This window comes from Melanostigma gelatinosum (genome assembly GCF_949748355.1).
Source record: "Melanostigma gelatinosum genome assembly, chromosome: 22".
Lineage (NCBI taxonomy): Eukaryota > Metazoa > Chordata > Actinopteri > Perciformes > Zoarcidae > Melanostigma > Melanostigma gelatinosum.
Window position 1 is genome coordinate 7,910,440 of NC_136655.1, and position 19,351 is coordinate 7,929,790.

General features: G+C 44.0%; 1 protein-coding gene across 5 annotated transcripts in view; it reads left to right on the forward strand.

Moving 5' to 3' along the window:
* LOC306796152 (ELKS/Rab6-interacting/CAST family member 1-like) overlaps nucleotides 1-19,351 on the forward strand; it is a gene marked incomplete at its 3' end in the record, with an annotated part of 90,811 nt that overhangs the window by 51,580 nt on the left and 19,880 nt on the right. For all 5 annotated transcript variants that reach the window (XM_079294932.1, XM_079294934.1, XM_079294935.1 and 2 more), the window contains 2 exons: nucleotides 1,965-2,125; nucleotides 17,646-17,793. In XM_079294932.1, the coding sequence (XP_079151058.1) occupies nucleotides 1,965-2,125; nucleotides 17,646-17,793 (309 nt within the window). The remainder of the gene's footprint in view (nucleotides 1-1,964; nucleotides 2,126-17,645; nucleotides 17,794-19,351) is intronic.

Sequence of the window (19,351 nt, forward strand, 5' to 3'; positions counted from 1 at the left end):
AATACACTAAACCTTTTCTGCTAGACGTGAGTCACTACCGTGTGTGTGATCGGTGTAGAAAGGTGTGTGTGTGTGTGTGTGTGTGTGTGTGTGTGTGACAGAGAAATGAGTCAACAGTATGACACGCTCCATCTGTCTCTTCAGAGACCAAAGTAAAGACAGACGTCCTCTTCTCCAGCTTTCCATGTTTCATTAACCAGACAATTGGAATTCTTTGAACTCGATGCACCTTCGGCTTTCTGTCTTCTGCTTCAATTAAAGTTTAAATCACAATCGCGCACAAACGCATTCAGAAGACTGAAGGGGTTGCTGTCCTCCTCCCCTCCAGCTCCTTCTTTTCCAGCCGGGCCTTGTCACTCCTCACCCCTCCCTGTATCCCTCCATCGCTTCAATCTCTACTTCTCTGATGTCGGCCAAAGGCCGTTCTCTCCTCCGTTGTCCTCCTTTCTTTCTTTCCTTCCTTCCTTTCCCTGTCCTTATTTGAGTCATCTGTTCCCTCCTCTCCTCTCCTCATGTCTTGTCTGAATTGCATTTTTTAACGCTGCCCATGTTTCTGACTGTTCAGCATTTTTGCGCTGTCTGCACTTTCTTTATCTGCTTATCTCTCTCTCTTTCATGTGCTTAGCATTTGTTCGACTTCGCTTTCGCTATCTCGTCTCGTCACTTGAGCACCCTTACAACTTTTCTCTTTGTCCTCTTCTCTGCTTTTCCTCCCTGCGTGTTTGTTTTAATCATATATCCTTATCACCTTCCTTTATGCCCTATCTGCCTTGTTATTTTGTCCTCTATTACATGTCTCTCCTACTTTCATACCCTTTGTCCCTCCTTCACTCTGCCTTTGCTCTTTCTCATTTTCTGCACTCGTTCTCTTTCCCCCCCGTCTCTTATATTTCTCTCATACTCTCTCTTTCCCCCATTTTGTATCCCTTTTTTCTCCTCCCTCACCCCCGTTCCCCTTCCCTGTCTCTTCTCTCTCTCTCTCTCTCTCTCTCTCTCTCGCTCTCTCTCTCTCTCTCTGCTCTTTTTGTATGCAGCTCTCTCACATTCCAATGCATGAGTTCACCACAGCCGGCTTTAGGTGGTCAAAGGTAACAAAACAATCCTTCACTGTGCGTTTTTCACCATTCATTCATGTCTTTACTATTCAGCGGGTTTTTTTCATTCCACACATTTTTCACATTTTCATTTTTAATGAACGGCGGCATGGGACACAAATCAGCATTTACTGCCGCTGTTACTTTTTACGTGTTGGCCAGTAAACTGGTACGGTTATTGTGGAAAGTGCACAAAAAGTTTCTTCATTGATTTGTTTGCTCATTTATTCATTCATTCATCAAAAATGACACGTTATTTGACTCTATTTCGTTCTCATACTCATTCTCCATCTCTCGTCAGCCCTATGCTCTTATTCTGAAAGGATTTAAAAATACAATTGGAAATGTATAACAATATGAGTTGAGACAGCAACAGAGAAAAATGTGAGCTCCACCCTACTGTAGCCGAGGAGAAAGAGGAGAAAGAAAAGAGAGTGTGTGTGTAGGTGTGTGTGTGCGCTCTACTGGTGGCAGGCCAGGTCGTCTCCACGCTGTGAGACATTCAGTGACCTCGTCACCTCGACCTCACAGACACTAAACTGACAATCTGATATACACCCAGAGAGAGAGACATAGATCAAGTCTGTAAGAGAAGAGAATGAGAAACAACATGCAGAGAGAAAAGAGAACACGTTTGATGTTCTGCAATCGAGCATCTCGTGTAATAACAGAGAAATGATTCAATAATTTCAAAAGCAGAGTAGCTGTCAGATGCACAGACAGACGGAGAGAAGAAGAAACAACACATACACATTAACGCTGATTTCTGTTGAAGGCAATAGCGAATGAAAAAGTATTGAGAGAGAAGTGTTGGAAAAAGTAGAAGACATGTTTAAAATTCCTTACTGTGTGTGTGTGTGTCTGTGTCAGTTGGAGGATCTGCTGGTTGCCATGGAGAGGGTGAAACAGGAACTGGAGGTGATGAAGGCCAAGCTGTCGTCAACTCAGCTCTCGCTGTCCGAGAAGGAAGGTCACCTGACCGCCCTGCGGGCCGAGAGGCGGAAGCACCTGGAGGAGGTCCTGGAGATGAAGTAAGACACACACATTTCATTGCTTCTATTTATGTTAACATGTTTAACAGCTGACGGGCGCAGCGACACCTACGTCATTTGTCATGTTTCCAAAGACACAAACACACCGCTTTTTTTTCCCCAGAGGTGTGTTTGATTTAAAACACTCGTGTGATATGAAAATAAACGGCTCTGTACGCGGGTATGTGTACGACATTGAATGGCAATCCATCCGATGTTCGTTGAGATATTCCGTGAAACAACAAAAAATGTCGGGAACGTTAGGGGATCGAGTCAGTACGAGTCATCCTCTGGGCGCGATGAACATCTCTACTCAGTTTCATGGCAATCCATCCAATAGTTGTTGAGATATTTCAGTCTGGGCCAACTGACCGACACAAAAAAAATGAAATGTGAAACAACAACTTTTACAATGTTTCTACTTCCCTGTATTGTTTCAGCCTCACTGTCTTAACCAGCTGGCATATCAGTCAACATATACAGAATCAAGTCTGAACTTCAACTTCAAAATGAGCAACTCTTAAGATATCTCCAGTACTCTCCCATGTTGCCTCAGTGTTCCAGGAAGGTGGTCGCTGGTCACATTGACGTGATCTTCAACCGACACCTCGTCAGCTCCCTCTTTCCTCTTCCTGTCTTTACCTCTCTCGCTCTCTCTCTCTCTCTCTCTCTCTCTCTCTCTCTCTTCTTTCTACTATCTCCTCCCTCTTTCGCTCACCACTTTAAAGCCATAGCAGTCAGTAGTGTGTTAATGCAATGACCATGTACCGCTGTCGAGCCCTTCATGTGATTGATTACAGCCACAGACGCACGCACACACTCATGCAGACGCTGTAACTCGGTGTATATCTTAATGTAATTTTAATAGATGGGTTTGCACTTGGAGGAGTCCAGCAGTCCGAAGGTTCCCTGTATTTTCTGCTGTTTTACATCCTCACTGAGACCTTACAACGAGGTCTAATTGAGTGGAACGACGCTTTGGGCTGAATAGAAGCCAAGGAGAATGTCCGTGTTAGCGTCTCCTGCCCGTTTATACACGCTGTGGGACTATCTTTTACTGTGGCATGATGGGAAAATGAGGGCATGCTCTGTGATTTAGCTTTCCTGCCCTCCTCCGTCCTCGACGTTTTCTACCAACGATGCATTTCTTTGCTTTTGAGAGAGAGACACAGAATGTGTGTGTGTGTGTGTGTGTGTGTGTGTGTGTGCGTGTGTGTGTGTGTGTGTGTGTGTCGAGCAGCACATCCATTCACAGGCCAGGTGAGCAGGTTATAGGCCGTTTTATCGCCGCAGTAACGACCCGTGTGATTATTACAAGCATCAGCGCGTCAGAACGCGAGGCCTTGTTTTCGTACGTGAATTTGCATGTGCGAGTGCGCACGTGTGCATGCACGCCATGATTGATTTATTGACGTCTGACTGGTCCAGCTTTCCTTTTAAGAAAATATAGGCGTCAAGATGAATATTTATGTAACCGGCGCACACATGCATCCTTCTTCACGCACACACACAGACACTCATATACACACACACACACACACACACACACACACACACACACATAGATATATAATTAGATTTACCAGACTCCAGTGGGAATGTTTCAATCTGAGCTATCATTTAACTTCGCTGTCCCAATATGCTCGTGTGTGTGTGTGTGTGTGTGTGTGTGTGTGTGTGTGTGTGTGTGTGTGTGTGTGTGTGTGTGTGTAAATCCGTTGTGGTTAGCGTCACTACCCAACTATGAAATGCGGTGTGACCGTGTGTTTCCATACAGAGATCAAACCTACTGTCCAGAGAGAGACCAAATATTTACTCTGCCGATCGTCTCTGGTGTTTGTGTAGATACGCGGCGGGCACTTCATCTGTTCCATCCATTTTCATGACGTGTGCGTTCGCCATGTGATTGCAGGTTATTTATTTGACATTTAGTTGTTTAGTTCTTAACACAGCACTTCTACATAGAAGCGGGAAGTGGCTAAATGAAGTAGAAAAGGCAGCTTTTAATGCTGCTGCGGCTGCACAAGTCCCTCTTTCACAAGGCACTCGTACCATTAATGTTGTTTATTTTGTCGGAGGTTTTACTGACCTGTGAAATTATACATTTCTATCGCATAATTGCACATAAATTGGGAGATATTATTTATTTATTGTTGGCCAGCAGCCAAAGTTTGACTTTCTACTGTTTTCGTCTGTGTACTGCTGGTTTTATGATCAAAATTAGCTCCAGTTTTCTTACCCAGAACACCCTGCAGATGCTTATACAGCATTGTTGCATTCATAGGATTTTTGACAACTTACTTCCTTTGCATAATACATGATATTTTTCAGACTGCAGTAAGATGTTCTTCGCGCATATTTGGGATGTTGCGTATTGTTGTGTCTGCTCTCTCTCGGCGAGGAGTTTTTTCAGGTAGCTGCTAGATGTCTTGCTTGTGAGTAATGTGCATGACGCCACCGCTCATATTTTTCACAAGACATTAGGGTTTGGTCAGCAAATACGTCATTTGCTTCTGGCTTTCCCCTCACATGTAAAACATGAGATGTTTAAGGTGGCTGCGTTCTGCGTGTCATATATCTCAGTGTATTGCACATGAAACTGTCTCTGCACACGCAGGCTGCCGTAACTCTTCCAGGTTTGATGTCTGACTCGTTGCCCAGTTATACATCGGTGTGAGGTTTAATGTTACTGTAAGACATGATATATGACACGCCATGTTTCTTTGGATGGACATGGAATATATTAACACACATTCACACTCTCACTCCCATGAAGAAATATGTAGCAAATACAGCTGGAATGCTTTCTCGCCCTCTCCGTTTCCTTCCTTTCCTTCTCTCATTGCTTTGTACACACACACACTCACACACACAGTGTACAGTCTATCTATCTTTGTTCCGTAGTTTTCACCAGCTGGTTGTATATGTCTTCTTTACTCCAACACTCTGCTAACCTTGAGTCCCTGATGCATATTTGTGTGTTTCTGTGTGTTTCTGTGTGTGTGTGTGTGTGAGCCCAGGAACACACTGTAGTATTCGTACAGAAATGAAGAATCAACATTCTTACATTTAATATGCACATAAAACTACAAACATGTAAATACGCACCGATAGCCTGTAAATACTCCTGCATGGACACACACACACACACACACACACACACACACACACACACACACACACTAAAATATACATTAAATCCAGGGACAGAATATACACAAACTACACACGGACACACACATCTGCCCTGCTGGGCGCCAACATGCATGTTTCCCGCTGATAAATTATGTGCAGCGACCTTCCCATGTACACACACACACACTCGTAAAACACACAGAGACATGTTTTCTTTGTGATGTACGTTAAATATGCACATGCTCCTTTCCTTCCCAGCCTTATGTGGTCTTGCGGTCATGTGTGTTGTCATGTGTTTGGAGCATGCAGGTGTGTGTGTGTGTGTGTGTGTGTGTGTGTGTGTGTGTGTGTGCGCACCGCCAGCTGGAGGAATGTGCTGACACTGGTGTGTGTAACAGCGGGGTAACGGGTCTGAAATCCCAATCTGGTTGAATTAAAGCCTATTTTACTCTGTGCTGTCCTGCTCTACTGACTTTTTACACACATCTCTTCCTCTCTCTCTCTCTCTCTCTCTCTCTCTCTCTCTCTCTCTCTCTCTCTCTCTCTCTCTCTCTCTCTCTCTCCTCACAGCACACACATGCATGTCTCTCCGGTACAGGTGAATTTAAGACTTGCATACAGCAGATTTTCTTCGGCTTTTGGGGAGTATTTTTTAGAGAACAGAGCTTTCTTAAACTTTGGGATGCAGGTCTGCCTGAAATGGCTTTTCAATCTGAACAGCACCATCAAGCATTAGACCTCAGCTTTGGTGATGATTGCTTAAAAACATTACATCACTGAACATGTTCGAAACATCGAGAGCAGTTGGAAGCTCGTGGTTGCAGCAGCTTTTCCCAAATAGTAGTTCGTAACCGTGTCATGTAGCTTTTTCTTAAAGACGCATGCAGTTCAGGGCAAGATTGGCTATAAATGTGTCAAAGTTGGGGAGATATCTTCAAATATTACAGAAGTTGAACTAATTATTGGTGACGTTAGATGTAGTTCCACTTTTAATAGTCTTACATTTATATGAGACGGCACAAAACGAGAAGACAAGAGTGCAAAAGTGACAAAACGAGGAGAAGAAAAGAGAGTAAAGAGGTCAGGGCAAGAGTTATAAATCTGTTTTTGGGGGGGAGGGGGGGGGGCAGGAGGAGGAGGAGGAGGAGGAGGATAATAAAATGAAAGAAAAGAAGCAGAAATGTTTTGATGGCAGATGTAAGAAATTTGAGCAAAGAACTGTGTTCAGTAGATATAATAAAAGTGTTTAATAATTCATAATTAGTCATAATCATAAGTGTTTTGGAAATGCATAATTAAGATAAGCATAAAGTGTTTTAGGATAAGCAGCTGGAAGTAGAATTTGAGACATGAAGCTTTTGCCAAAGTTGCAGAAGTTTAACGTTTATACTGAAGGATTATTATAGAGGGATTAAACAATAACTGACAGTATTTGAATGTGTTAGGAGCTCAGGGAAAGCGAGTCATGAAGACAGGCGTTTACAGAAGTGCACAGGGAAGTTAGCTAATAGGAATTGGGATAAACGGAAGGGGAGGAGTTGCGAACGGATGTGAGGGCGGGAGATAGAAAGTGTTTTTCTGCCTCTTTTTAGCGTGTGGTTGCCTGGGACGGCTGTGTCCTGGGACCAGAGGTAGTTTTTTCCAAAGTGGGTTAATATTGTAATATTTCTTGGGAGTAATTTACTCCATTGTGAAACTGTAATCGTACTTGCATCAGTGGGATTAAATTCCTTTCAATTGTAAACCAGTTTTGGTAGATTTATTGTTGCAGCGTGTCGACTGTACAAAGCAGCCGGACACGTGCTCTGGCCTCCTCGCTGTGGAACAGACTCAAACTTCCACACAGAGAGAAAAGGACTGAAAGCAAAGAGGAGAAAGACAGCTGTCCAACAACAACTGAGTGGAGCCAACGCATCTGCGTGATATCCCGAAGAAATTATATTACCTCCTCTCCCGTCCCGCTCGCTCCTTCCGCTCATCCATCAATCTTTCAGACTGCGATACATATTCAATGTATAACCACTTATGCCCCCCCCCCTCTGCATTCACGCAGTGTTCTGCACACTACGCACTCATTTACTGCTCATTGTTGCTGTGACGCTGATTTCTGTTTATTTTGCAAGGTTGTTGGGGAGATTGTAACGTTAACGCTGCTTTAAAAAGGCCATTCGTGACCAAAGAAAACACAGAAGCGTCACAATGAAAAGACCCTGCTGTGGAGAATGAAGGCCCGGCGATGCACTTGACAATTGTATTGGCAATGCAAATGGTCGAGGCTTCCAGCGACGGGGAACAAAGCGAGTCCCATTACTTTTGTTTGCTTCAGTAGGGAAATAAAATATGATATTTTAGTTGGAATCTCTGTGTGGGGGAGGCCGCCTCAGACTGTGACGAATCAGGTACTGGCTTGTGATTCATTGAAAATGCCAAAAATCTATTCAGATGTACTGGAACGGGATGTTCTTTTTGCCCAAAAGAAGCATTTAGCATCTAGAATGAGGACACTTTAAGTCTGTGTACACACAAACACCCTGTTTCTGCACCGCATGTACAGTCATACTACAAGGAGAGTCTGTAGGAACACCAAGTAGCTGCGCTGTCTTCAGCCTCCTGCAGCGAGAGCCTTGGCTGATACCGCAAGGTGAACACTATAAATTCAATTTATTTCTCCTTTGCTGCGCTGTTCTTTGTTTTATCTCCCACCCAGCCTCCGTATAACCCTCAAACCTCTCCCTGCACCCCTTCCGCCATCCCTCCCTTCATTCCTGCCGTCCCTCCTTTTACCTCCTTTTTTCATCTTACTCTTTGCATCTCTTCTGCCTCTTTCTGTCTGGAAATGCAATTACCCTCTGATTTTTGACTGTCTGGCAGGACCGTATCTCTCACTGTCGTCACTGTTGTCACTACATACTGAAACTAATCGATGGTCACCAACAGTACGACTGCACGTGTAAAAGACACACACACACATGGCAGCTATCCCATCACTAACATACAGTAAGAAGTGCATGTTGACACACACATGCACACAGAGTCACTTACAAAACCAGATGAGACAGCATGACTGCTTAGATGCTTTCTCTCACAGAGGAACATTTGGAGCCGTGTACGCACACACACATGCACACACACATTCAAAATACATCCTCCCACACAAATGCATGTACACATGCTTATGGCAGCGCACCAGAGGCAAGCACTTTGAAATGAGATTAATCCACAGTGTGCCAAAGCAAGCCTGTGTGTGTGTGGTTGTGCGTTGAGTGTGTATGACAGACATGTTGAGGGTTTAGTCTGACAAAAAAGGGGCACGCCGCTTTGACACCGAGCCTTACAAGCTCAAATCAGGGCGCCTCGCTCTCCGTCTCCCTCTTTTCTCTCCATTTTTCTTGCGCTCTCTGTACTTGCCTTTCTTGCCCTCTTCTCTCCAACTCTGGCTGTCTTCATCTTTCCTTTTTTGATTCTTCCTTCTCCCTTGTGAGAGATTGAATCGGTGGAAATAGAAGCAATAAAAGAAGTTGTATTCAAATAAAAGTCTCTGAAGTCTTGCAAACCAGTGATCTTCAGCTGAATATACAGCAGAGAGAAAAGAGAGTCGCCTTTTTTATGCCGCTGACTCGTCTCTATAATCATTTCTATTCTTATTGCCATATTTTATGTGTAATCTGTTCATGTATTGCAGGACTCTCTATTACACTAATTAAGAACATTTAATAAGAAGAGGAAAAATAAGGGGATTGAAAACAAGCACAGGGAGCCAAGAACAAGAGCAAAATGAACCGAAAGACGGGGAGAACCCAACTCATCGGAACAAAAAGAAACACAGGAACACGGGATGCGGCAAAACCTGAACTCGCCTGTTGTCCTCAGCTGATTACAGGTTGCGAGTGCCAGGCCATCAGACAGACCATTAAACGGCAATGAAAGAGGGAGAGGGAGCGATGAAGAGGGGAAACTTATCAAAAAGTAGAAACCTAAACACGGATTCTTTTTTTTTTTCAAAGCCTCTGATTATACGTTAAGGATGCCAAACAATTACATCGATATCCCTGAAATAATACAACTGTAGGACACCGATGAGGAGCACAGAAGAATGGGGACAGATCGGCTTGTTTAACTTACTCTGAGAGAGAAAGAAAGACATCAGCTGGAGAGAGAAACACGCCGATTTATAACCTGACCGCTCCGTATAATCACAGATATAAATTACTGCACAACTACAATGTACACAATGCATTTCCATTTGAAAACTTCATCCTCCGTAATGGGAGAGTTGGCTCACAGCGAGGCATTCAAGTCAGAGGATACACGCAGCGGACAGAGAACCTGAGCACATAAACGTACAAGGAATGGATTATGTTTCATCAAAGTTCTGATAATACAGCTGGCTGAGGTGCAATTTGGTGGAAGCATGTGACTTCGACGTCCACTGAGCTCCACTGAAGAGACGGGGAAAAAAAGCAGCAGACGAAAACATCAGATCTGTTTGGACCAATGAGGAGACTGTAGCCTTCCTCTAATTAATACATGAAACAAATTTCGTATTCGCATTGCAGTAGATGAAAACACGGTCATTTGCGTTTTCTTTTGCAGATTTCCTTTTTGAAATTCTGTTACATTTGGATGAAAAGCTGCAATCGACAAGATGCCGTCAATAGAACAAATGGGGATTCCGTTGCAAACCTTTGGACAGTCTTACCTGAGTTTGAAGTTGCTTTTTAAATCCCCATTGTCTCCATTCACTTAAAACATTCACTGAGCACTTTGACCAACAGGCCGAGGAGCAGCGCTCTAACACGGGGAGTATCTAGAGATTGCCAGAGACATATTTGTCACTCTCACATTGTCAAATAAAGCAAACGAATTGTTTTTAACAATCGTCTTTCATAGACATTTGGGAGTCGCAGGTGTCCGTTTCGGTGGCTGGTTAGTGTTACAGGAGTGAGTTTGTGCCGACAGATTGTAAGCAGATGTCTTGGTCTCTGTAGCGCAGCGTAGAAATGGATTTACTGTAAAGAACCTCAGTGAGACAAAGCTGCATCTTTAGCCACACAAGTGTGTGTGTGGTCCCATGGAAAGAGCAAGCTCCTGCAGACCATGGATAATGCATTTTTACACCTTTCTTATTAGTCACAGTGTGTGTTTTTAAGTGTGTGTGTGTGTGTGTGTGTGTGGGAGAGAATCAGAGAACGAGAGAGGCGAGGGAGCGAGAGTGTTTTTTAAGAGAAAAAAGGGAGCGAGAAATAGAGGAAATGTGTCGAGAACAGATCCTCATTCTGTCATGCAGCAGTCCCACCTGCCCTCCTCTCTCTCCCTCTTACTGCCTTTGTCTCTCTCCCCTCACCGCGACTTCCTCCCTCCCCTCCATTCCTCTCCCTCTCGCCCCCCTTCACGTCTCTTTGATTTGTTTTCCTTCCAAATCCTCCAGTTATTTTATTCCCTTCCCTGTCAATGCTGGGTTTTTTTTCTGTGTGTGTGTGTGTGTGTGTTAGTGTGTGTAAGCCTTCTCGCTGTCTTTCTTTAAGCCTCTCTGATGTACAACAGCTCCTTGAGGGGAGTTTTTCTTTCCCTCTCAAACACACACACACACACACACACACACACACACACACACTTATCCTATGCACCAGCTTCAACCTATTTTCCGAACACTCTCTTTCTCTCTCTTTTGCTTTTTCTGATTCTCTCTGATGGCCTCTCGTCCCATCTTCTCCCTCCATACTAAATCATTCATATCTCGTGTCTCTGACCCACTTCCACTACAGTTTAAGATGCGCACGCACACACACACACACAGCTTTCAAAAAGATCGCGCCAACAATCCTCCTGTTCTCAGTGTGTTATTGTACATTCTACAGTCAGCTATTTTAATCTAAGTAGTGTCAGTCAAAGATAAAACTAAGTTTATATCAAATCAGGACCTGGCTGCCGTCCTGACAGTAACACAGTTCATTTATAGACATTTGACAGAAGTTATGATAAAAAAAAAAATTTTTTAAAACCCCATCATATATAAAACACACGACATTAATCACACATTAAAAGCAGTTCTAAAAAGGTGAGTTCTGAGGCCCCCAGGTCCGGGGCTTGGTCATGTGTGGTGGAGACATGATGGACATCAGACGGGTCCAGGCTGCGGGAAACTTTTCACTTTCTTAAAGTCTAAATACACAAGTAAACTTTCCAGATCAGAAAACACATTTTGTTTTTTTGGCGTTGAATAAAAGCCTGGAGGGCATTCTTTACTGTAATTCCTGATAATCATTTGTATCATTATTCTAAATTTTCAAGCCACGATTATCGCTTTGATGTGTTCTCCAGAGCACTTTCAAAGTTGTGAAAGCACATAACAACTGCGGTAGCTGTCGATCATTTTCTCCAATAACTTCTGTTATAATCCAGTGAAGTGAAACTTTTTGTTGGCGCTTTCGCAGGAGAGAGAGCGAGAGCTGCAGTAAATGGTTCACTATAAACCAAGGCTTTATTGGCTGTCTTTGCTTTGATGCTGCACACATGGCCAGCACTAACCAATGTTTCATAAAACCTGCTCTGATGTGTGCATTCATTGCCCTGTGTTTTCTCTTGTAGGGCCATAAACCAGAAAGTGTGTGTGTGTGTGTGTGTGTGTGTGCGTGTGTGTGTGTGTGTGTGTGTGTGTGCGTGTGTGTAGATGTGTGTGTGTGTGTGCGTGTGTGTGTGTGCGTGTGTGTACTCAAAGTGGAGGAAAGCCTTACTTTAAAAATACTCTTTACTCCATGTGTATATAGGTTATATATTATATATAGGTTTTATATATAGGTTATATATATATATACATATGTTTTATATACGGTATTTAGTGTTTTCAGTGTGTGCGTATTAAAGGGTGGGTGATACGTAAAAGAGAGGCTTTCTTGCTCTGTTTCTTACTTTACTCTCATCTTTCTCTCTTCTCAATATTTTGAGCTGTGAGGCAAAGCAGCAGTTCACACTGCTGTGTGTGTGTGTGTGTGTGTGTGTGTGTGTGTGTGTGTGTGTGTGTGTGTGTGTGTGTGTGTGTGTGTGTGTGTGTGTGTGTGTGTGTGTGTGTGTGTGTGTGTGTGTGAGTGAGAGAGAGAGAGAGGGGGTCAGTTCGGAGCAGATGAGAATAGGGGCCCCAGTGCTCGCTGGCTGTCTGCCCCAGGACAGAAGCTGTCAGCTGGGAGAGAAATACTACTCTGCAGGGCCCCACTCTGGAGACTCAGAAACTAAACTAGTAGCTGTGTGTATGTGTGTGTGTGTTTGTGTGTGTGTGTTTGTGTGTGTGTAAGAGAGACAGAGAAAAAGTGAGAGAAATGGGGACAAAGAAAGAGAGAGAGATAATTAAAGAAAGGCAAAGACAGAAGGGGGAATTAAAGATGGATTAATTGTATATCCCCGCGTACAAGTAGATTATGCACAGTCATGAACACGAGTCACAGAGGTGTGTGTGTGTGTGTGAGGTCTGTCAGCCACCTGATTATCTGGCTAAAAAAACAACAGAAAGGAAAAGAAAGAGAGGGTTTTAGGAGAAAGACTGAAAATAAGAAGTTTCCAGCACAGATTTCTTCCATCCATCTTTCTATACTCCTTTGTGTGTGTGTGTGTGTGTGTGTGTGTGTGTGTGTGTGTGTGTCTGCATGTGTGTGCCTCCAGGCAGCATGAGCTACCACTGAGAGCCAGCTGTGCCCTCCTGTATCTTGTTCCTCTCATCTCTCCTCCGCTCTCTTCTCTCTTTAAAACCACACTTTTCCTTACAATTCAGTTGTTCAAAAATATTCCAGACAGTCTTTTCCTTCTGACAAACAGAACAGTGGGACTGTGGACAGGATTCAGGATTGCATGAACAGCATGTTTATGCACTTCTACCATCAAATAAATGTAGAAAATCTACGCTGAGTTTGCCACCCTGCTGAAATTCAATTTTTCAATTTTCAACTCTTTAAGTACGATGGTGGAACACATGGTGTTATTATCAGCTGCATGTACACCAAGCTTAGACTGTGCTGACTGAATAATGTACGTGGGTCATCCTCACACATCCCCAATGTTGAACTCACATCAGGTGTTTTAAATGTCTTCCCCCGGGCGACCCAGCTGAGGCTGATCTAACCTCAGCTTGTATCCAGATGACCACACCCCTCACTCCCCACAGCTGTCCTCTCTTAAGCCACATCTGTCGTGAGCTCCGTGACCACCGCTCTGCAAAATCATTGCGTGGCTTGACAGACTGGCTCAGCAAAGTAGAAACAAACAAGACAATAAATCAAAACAAAGACGTACAATGTATTGCGGTTGTATTTCAGAACTTTAACTGCATTTGTCAGTATAGTCACAGCTTCCCTTTTGTCACACGATAGTAGGTTCTTTGATCCTCCCATCAGGCATCTCAGACCTCATCTGTCCAGATCTAACGGCACAGAGAAGGGCAGATCCAGTCGCCATGACCTGCTGCATAATTCCATATTTAATGTTAATTTCAGTCCTGGGTTTGAGTCGGCTGAAGTTGTGTTGTTTCTTTGTTTTTGAACTCATTAAGTCTACACCAAAGCACACAGCACTCATGATTACAGTGAATACCATTATCACATTATCATGAATCTGCTGATTTCACTCGCCTCAAAACTCGTTCAGTTTCTCTAAAAATTGGTCAATTGATGGTGTAGAAAGTTTTGCAAAAACATTCCTCAAAGTCTGAACAAGTCCCGCATGTGGTTCTCTGTAGCCCAGCTTGTAGAGCGAAACCACCCCACACAGAAATGAGGTCGAGCTTGACACGCACCATGTCCTACAGGGGTTAAAGAGTAAACTCTGGCGTCCTACAAGCAGCCTCCTGTGTAACCAGAGCAGACAGTGTCACTGAAAACAATGGAGAGCTGCTTTGTTCAGTCAGAACCAGAGAGCAGAGAGGGGATTATTTCCAAAATAGCTGTGTTTGTCTTAGACGGAGACTGGCTAATGTCACACAGGACTGGATCTACTTTACACACACACACACACACACACACACACACACACACACACACACACACACACATACATGCACAGTATAAGGCCTTGAATACACACTGAAATACATATAAGCACATCCTTATGAGCACACACACGCACCTACAGAAAGACATGCTGTCATGAACACACACATACAACTGTCACTTGAACACACACACACACAGTAGATTGCAGTAGTGGGCGACGGCATGAAAGAGATAACGCAGAACACACAGGAAGCTGCTTTTGTGTGTGTGTGTGCATGTGTGTGTGTGTGTGTGATCTAAGACCAGGCATTAGTGTTTCTGATAGAGTGAGGTGCCTTAGTGGTGCCTGGTGCGTTTGCGTGTATCTGGATGCCGTCTGCCTTGTCGCCATGGCGACGACATCATGGCACACGGCCGCTGAAACGACGGAAAGAATGCCTCCCGTCCTCTTTATAGACGGAGAGATAGAACGGGTGACGAGGGGAGAGGCGAGGAGAAAGAGATGAGGAACGCAGGGTGGGCGAGAGACACTGATAGAGAAGAGGTGAGAGAGAGCCTGAGAGGAAGTGGGAAGAGAATATAATGTTAATGCCAACTTGTTAAATTGAATAACCTGTGAAATGTTCATATAAATATATGACTGTTTTACTACTCGGCACCATTACCGAGTGGCAGCCTGCTGCCAGTTTTCTATATTCCTTTCCAGTGTTTTATGAAAGTCAGGGTTTTCTGCTGCACCGAAAGTGATTGTGTAGCGTTTGTTAGGGTTTTTTGGGGGTTTGTTGTAAAAAAAACAACTAAAAAAACAGCCAACATCTGTAGGAATTATTGAATGATTCTGCACCTCATAACTGACATCCAATGCCAGTGTTCAGTGCCAGCTGAAGTAAGGGCTTGGAGAGGTTGGAGTGGTGGATATTCAACTTTGATGCAAAGACCGAAATTTACTTCCAATACCAGATGTACAATTAGTGTAATCTTTTCTTTTTTTTCAACCATTACCACAATCATTATCTCTCTAAAGAGCAGCGGGACAAGACTTTGGCATCAGAAAATTTTGGAGTCTGAGTAGTGTTGACCAATCACGTTCAGCAGGCTTTGATCGAACGCAGGTGAACAATCCGTGTGGAGAGAAAAAGAGGTGGAACGCATTGACTGAAACACAATCTGTGAACCCACCGGCTGTCGTCTGACGATGATCTAGCTTTTTATTGGTTTAAAATGAGCTCGTGAACTGGCTACTTGCGAAACAAACCGGTCGTACACGTCGTCCCCCAACTCCAACTCTAGTCTTGCATCTCAAGTTTCTCATGGGACCGTAAATAATAAACAGCGCACATAAAAGAAGGTCTTGGCCGGAATATCAACTAGCCACACCGGATCCCCTGAAAGCCCCCAGAGGCTTATCCTTGTTGGACCGATTGGTTCCAACTGGTTCTAAGATTATCACAATCCGTTTACAACCCCAACTAAGTGTCTTAGGTTGCATATGCAGAATCGTCCCGTATCAATCAGATGCCATGGCTGACCAGTCAGCGTGCCACTGCACGCACAAGTTAACATGTAATCTCTGGGATGTGTTTTGCAAAAATGCCTTAAAAAACATGAGAACTATGCAGATCTTACAGATAGCTCTTTAATAAGCTTTGCCTTTCTGTTGGTAGAGCCTCTTTATACTGTGCCCAGCATATTGCTGCAGAAAGGAAAAGACTTGAAAGGAAAGTTACAGATCTCAGGCTTCGCATCCACTGGGAACCTTTCCTCCACAGTGCTGGCTGCTTTTTGTTTGTTTGTTATTTTCAATGGTAAGGACGCATTGCCAGCAGAGCTGAGAGCATACGATGTTTTTAAGAGCCGTCTGACAGCAGAATTATCTCAAGATTTAGCAAAAGAGAGCTGCACTTGAAACAGATTTGAATGATCACATAGTATCAGCAGTAGCCACAACCAGCACTTGTCATAAGCATGTGTTTAGCTCTGGCCAAGCAGAGAGTCAGGGTGTGGGTGGGTGTGTGTGTGTGTGTGTGTGTGTATCATACCGAGATGAAGGGAGAGCCATAGAGAGGCCCAGAATGAGACCAGTGCATCTGGAATAAATATCATTTTATCACCAGGGTTTATAAGAGCCATGTGCTAGCAGGTAACTCTCAGATATGGTATAAAACTAGACGCACTGTTAGCTTTAACAAGACTAATGTTCCATTAGCCTTCCTGTGTGTGTGTGTGTGTGTGTGTGTGTGTGTGTGTGTACTGTTTATGTGAAAATAGAACGGGAAAGACTGTGCCATTGTTCCAGCGTCTCACAATGTTATTTCTTAGAATACAGAAGTCCAGGAGGTCACGTTGGTTGTAAATGTAAATGGTCAACACTGCGATGCAGAAAGGGAGCACATATAAAGTTACTGTTACAGTAGTATTTAACAATGCTGCATTCATATTCACAAATCTGGAGAATCTTTGAGCTGCTGACAGTGGATTGGCTGAGGGGATCACTCCACCAACCCCAGTCTCGACTCGCTCACGCCCTGCTCCCGACAGGATTGCTGCAGTCCAGATGCATGATGGGACACGTGTGCTCTGGCAGTGTGGTCAGTGAGGTTGACCAAAGTATCTGTGGGTCTCTTCACGCGGTCCAAACATGCAATCTGTTTTCATTTAGACACTCTCATCGCTGCATTCCTCACTGCGCCGCGGTGTCTCTCGCTTTATGTGTGTGTTTGTGCGTGAGAGGGTGAGAAACGGGGTAATTGTGTGCCGAGTAAAGAGGGAACGGGAACGATATAAGGATTGTAACAAATGTAAGTGTTGTGATTTAGAATCTCTCCGGAAACGGACAGAATTCCAAGAATTCTGAGCGTTGTGTGTCCTCGGATGCGAGGCCTGGGTCTGTGAGCCAGACCTGTGGCTGATGGGATGGATGGGATGCGGCTTGTTGCTTCCTGAACCACATGGAATGCTATCTATCAGTCAGCCCGACTATCCAGGGGGGGGGGAAGAGATAAGAGAGGCTGGAAAGATAGACACAAACTAGAGAGTAATACCTGTACACAAACAGAGAGCGAGCGTGAAGTCATAGAGTTAGATTCAGTTAAAGGTGGTGAAACACATTGTTGTGGTAGATGAAGAGCAACTGGGGAGGAAGAGTGAACATGCCATGAAGGTCCTCACTAAAAACAAACTGGAAACATCTTGATTGCATGGTATGCATCATACTTGACCACCAGGAAGCCCCATATTTTTGCAAAAATACTCCAATTTTATCCTCCTAAATCACAAAGTGGTTCCCCATTTAAGAATGCTTCCCTCCACTTTCCTGACACGCGAAGGGTTCACCATAGACATTTGAGTACACGCAGATCAGCATCCAGCCATGCAGATGCTAACAAAATGTATGATTGTTCTCTGTACAGGCAAGAGGCCCTGCTGGCAGCTATAAGTGAGAAAGACGCCAACATCGCCCTGCTGGAGCTTTCCTCATCCAAGAAGAAGAAAACCCAGGATGAGGTGGCGTCTCTGAAGAGAGAGAAGGATGGTCTGGTTCATCAGCTCAAACAGCAGGTGGGATTATGTGCACAGACTTACGCGATTACTTTGACACCCAAGTGGACACCTGGAACAGTTTTCGGTCAGTTATTTAAAAGGAGAGGAGCAGAGATGGAGAGGAAGTGTCGAGAGGGGAAAAAAGGCAGCACAGGTGAGGTGGCAATGACGAGGGGAGCAAAGAAAACAAGAGAGGCAGAGAGAAACCGAGTCCAGATGTGACCACAGTCCTCCGACCACCACGGGTAAATTTAGGATGAGACTACCCCTCCCACACTCACCGCACACAAACACACACACAGTTCAAATGTTCTGCAAATCTCCAGTGACAACACTTTAACATGGACTTTGTATTTATTTAAATGTTCTATCGTCAGATACACACACACAACCTAACACGTCACTTTGGTGGCATAGATACACCTTCACAAAGCAAACACACACACATACCGATATGTACACTGACCCAGGCCAAAAACAAGGATATAAACATGACCAAATGCCTCTGTGGTTCCACACAGAGGTCTATTCACACACTCAAGAGACACACCCACACGCAGTAAAGGTTCTCGTGGGTCGAGTGAATTAACCAACTCCTTAGTGGATGAGCCGACTGGGATTTTGGGGGATTTCTTCTGCACTGGTCTCCCATCTGTACGTGCGTCTTCTCACTTTCTGTCCATATCTGTTTCTCCTTGTTTTTGTTTCTTAAAACTCGGCTACATACTAGGCCTGTCAGAATTGGACAAAAATGTCGTTTGAATATTTAATTGTGTTTAATGTTTAAATTTAATATTCATTTTAATACTCGAATATCGGGGTTGTTTTTACTATTTGCATATGTATTCAAATTTAGAATATTCTTTGACCCTACTACACAAATGTATGTTTCTGCATACATGGGACCAACAGTTTCACATTGCACATCGCACCAAACACGCAGGCTAAATAATGGAGCTTAACATATCACAACCAAACCGAGATGGAACAGCTTTGTGCTCACTTTTATTTCCCTTGATTCACAAGCTGGGAAACTAAACTGCCGTTCAAAAGGAACTAATGGAGTTTTCATCCTTAAAGCCTCTCATATAGATACAAATGTAGCAATACCTTTGTTGCAAACGATTTCCAGTTATTGAATATTGCCCACTTAAAACCCACTTATTGGATAGAATGAGCTCCAAAGTACTCAATATGATAGACGCACAATGGAGAGGAAAATCATGTGCAGGTGTGTGTGTGTGTGTGTGTGTGTGTCACAGAGCGGGTGAGCGTGAGGTGTTCGAGAGTGGCTGTGTCAAATGAAGTCATTATAACGTGCATCACTCTCCTCTCTCTTCCTCCCTCATCCCGTCGTCTTTCTCCGTCTTATTTGAAGTCTTTTATGACACCTCAGGGTCTCGAAGGTGGTTGTTCACAACACAGAGACTCTACTGTCTCCAGCAATGTGTGTGTGTAGAGGTGTGAGTGGTTTTTGGTTTCTCTCTCTCTCTCTCTCTCTCTCTCTCTCTCTCTCTTTCACTCTGTGGTATCATCTTTTTCAGTCCCTCGATGATGGATCACAGCTGAGACTTCT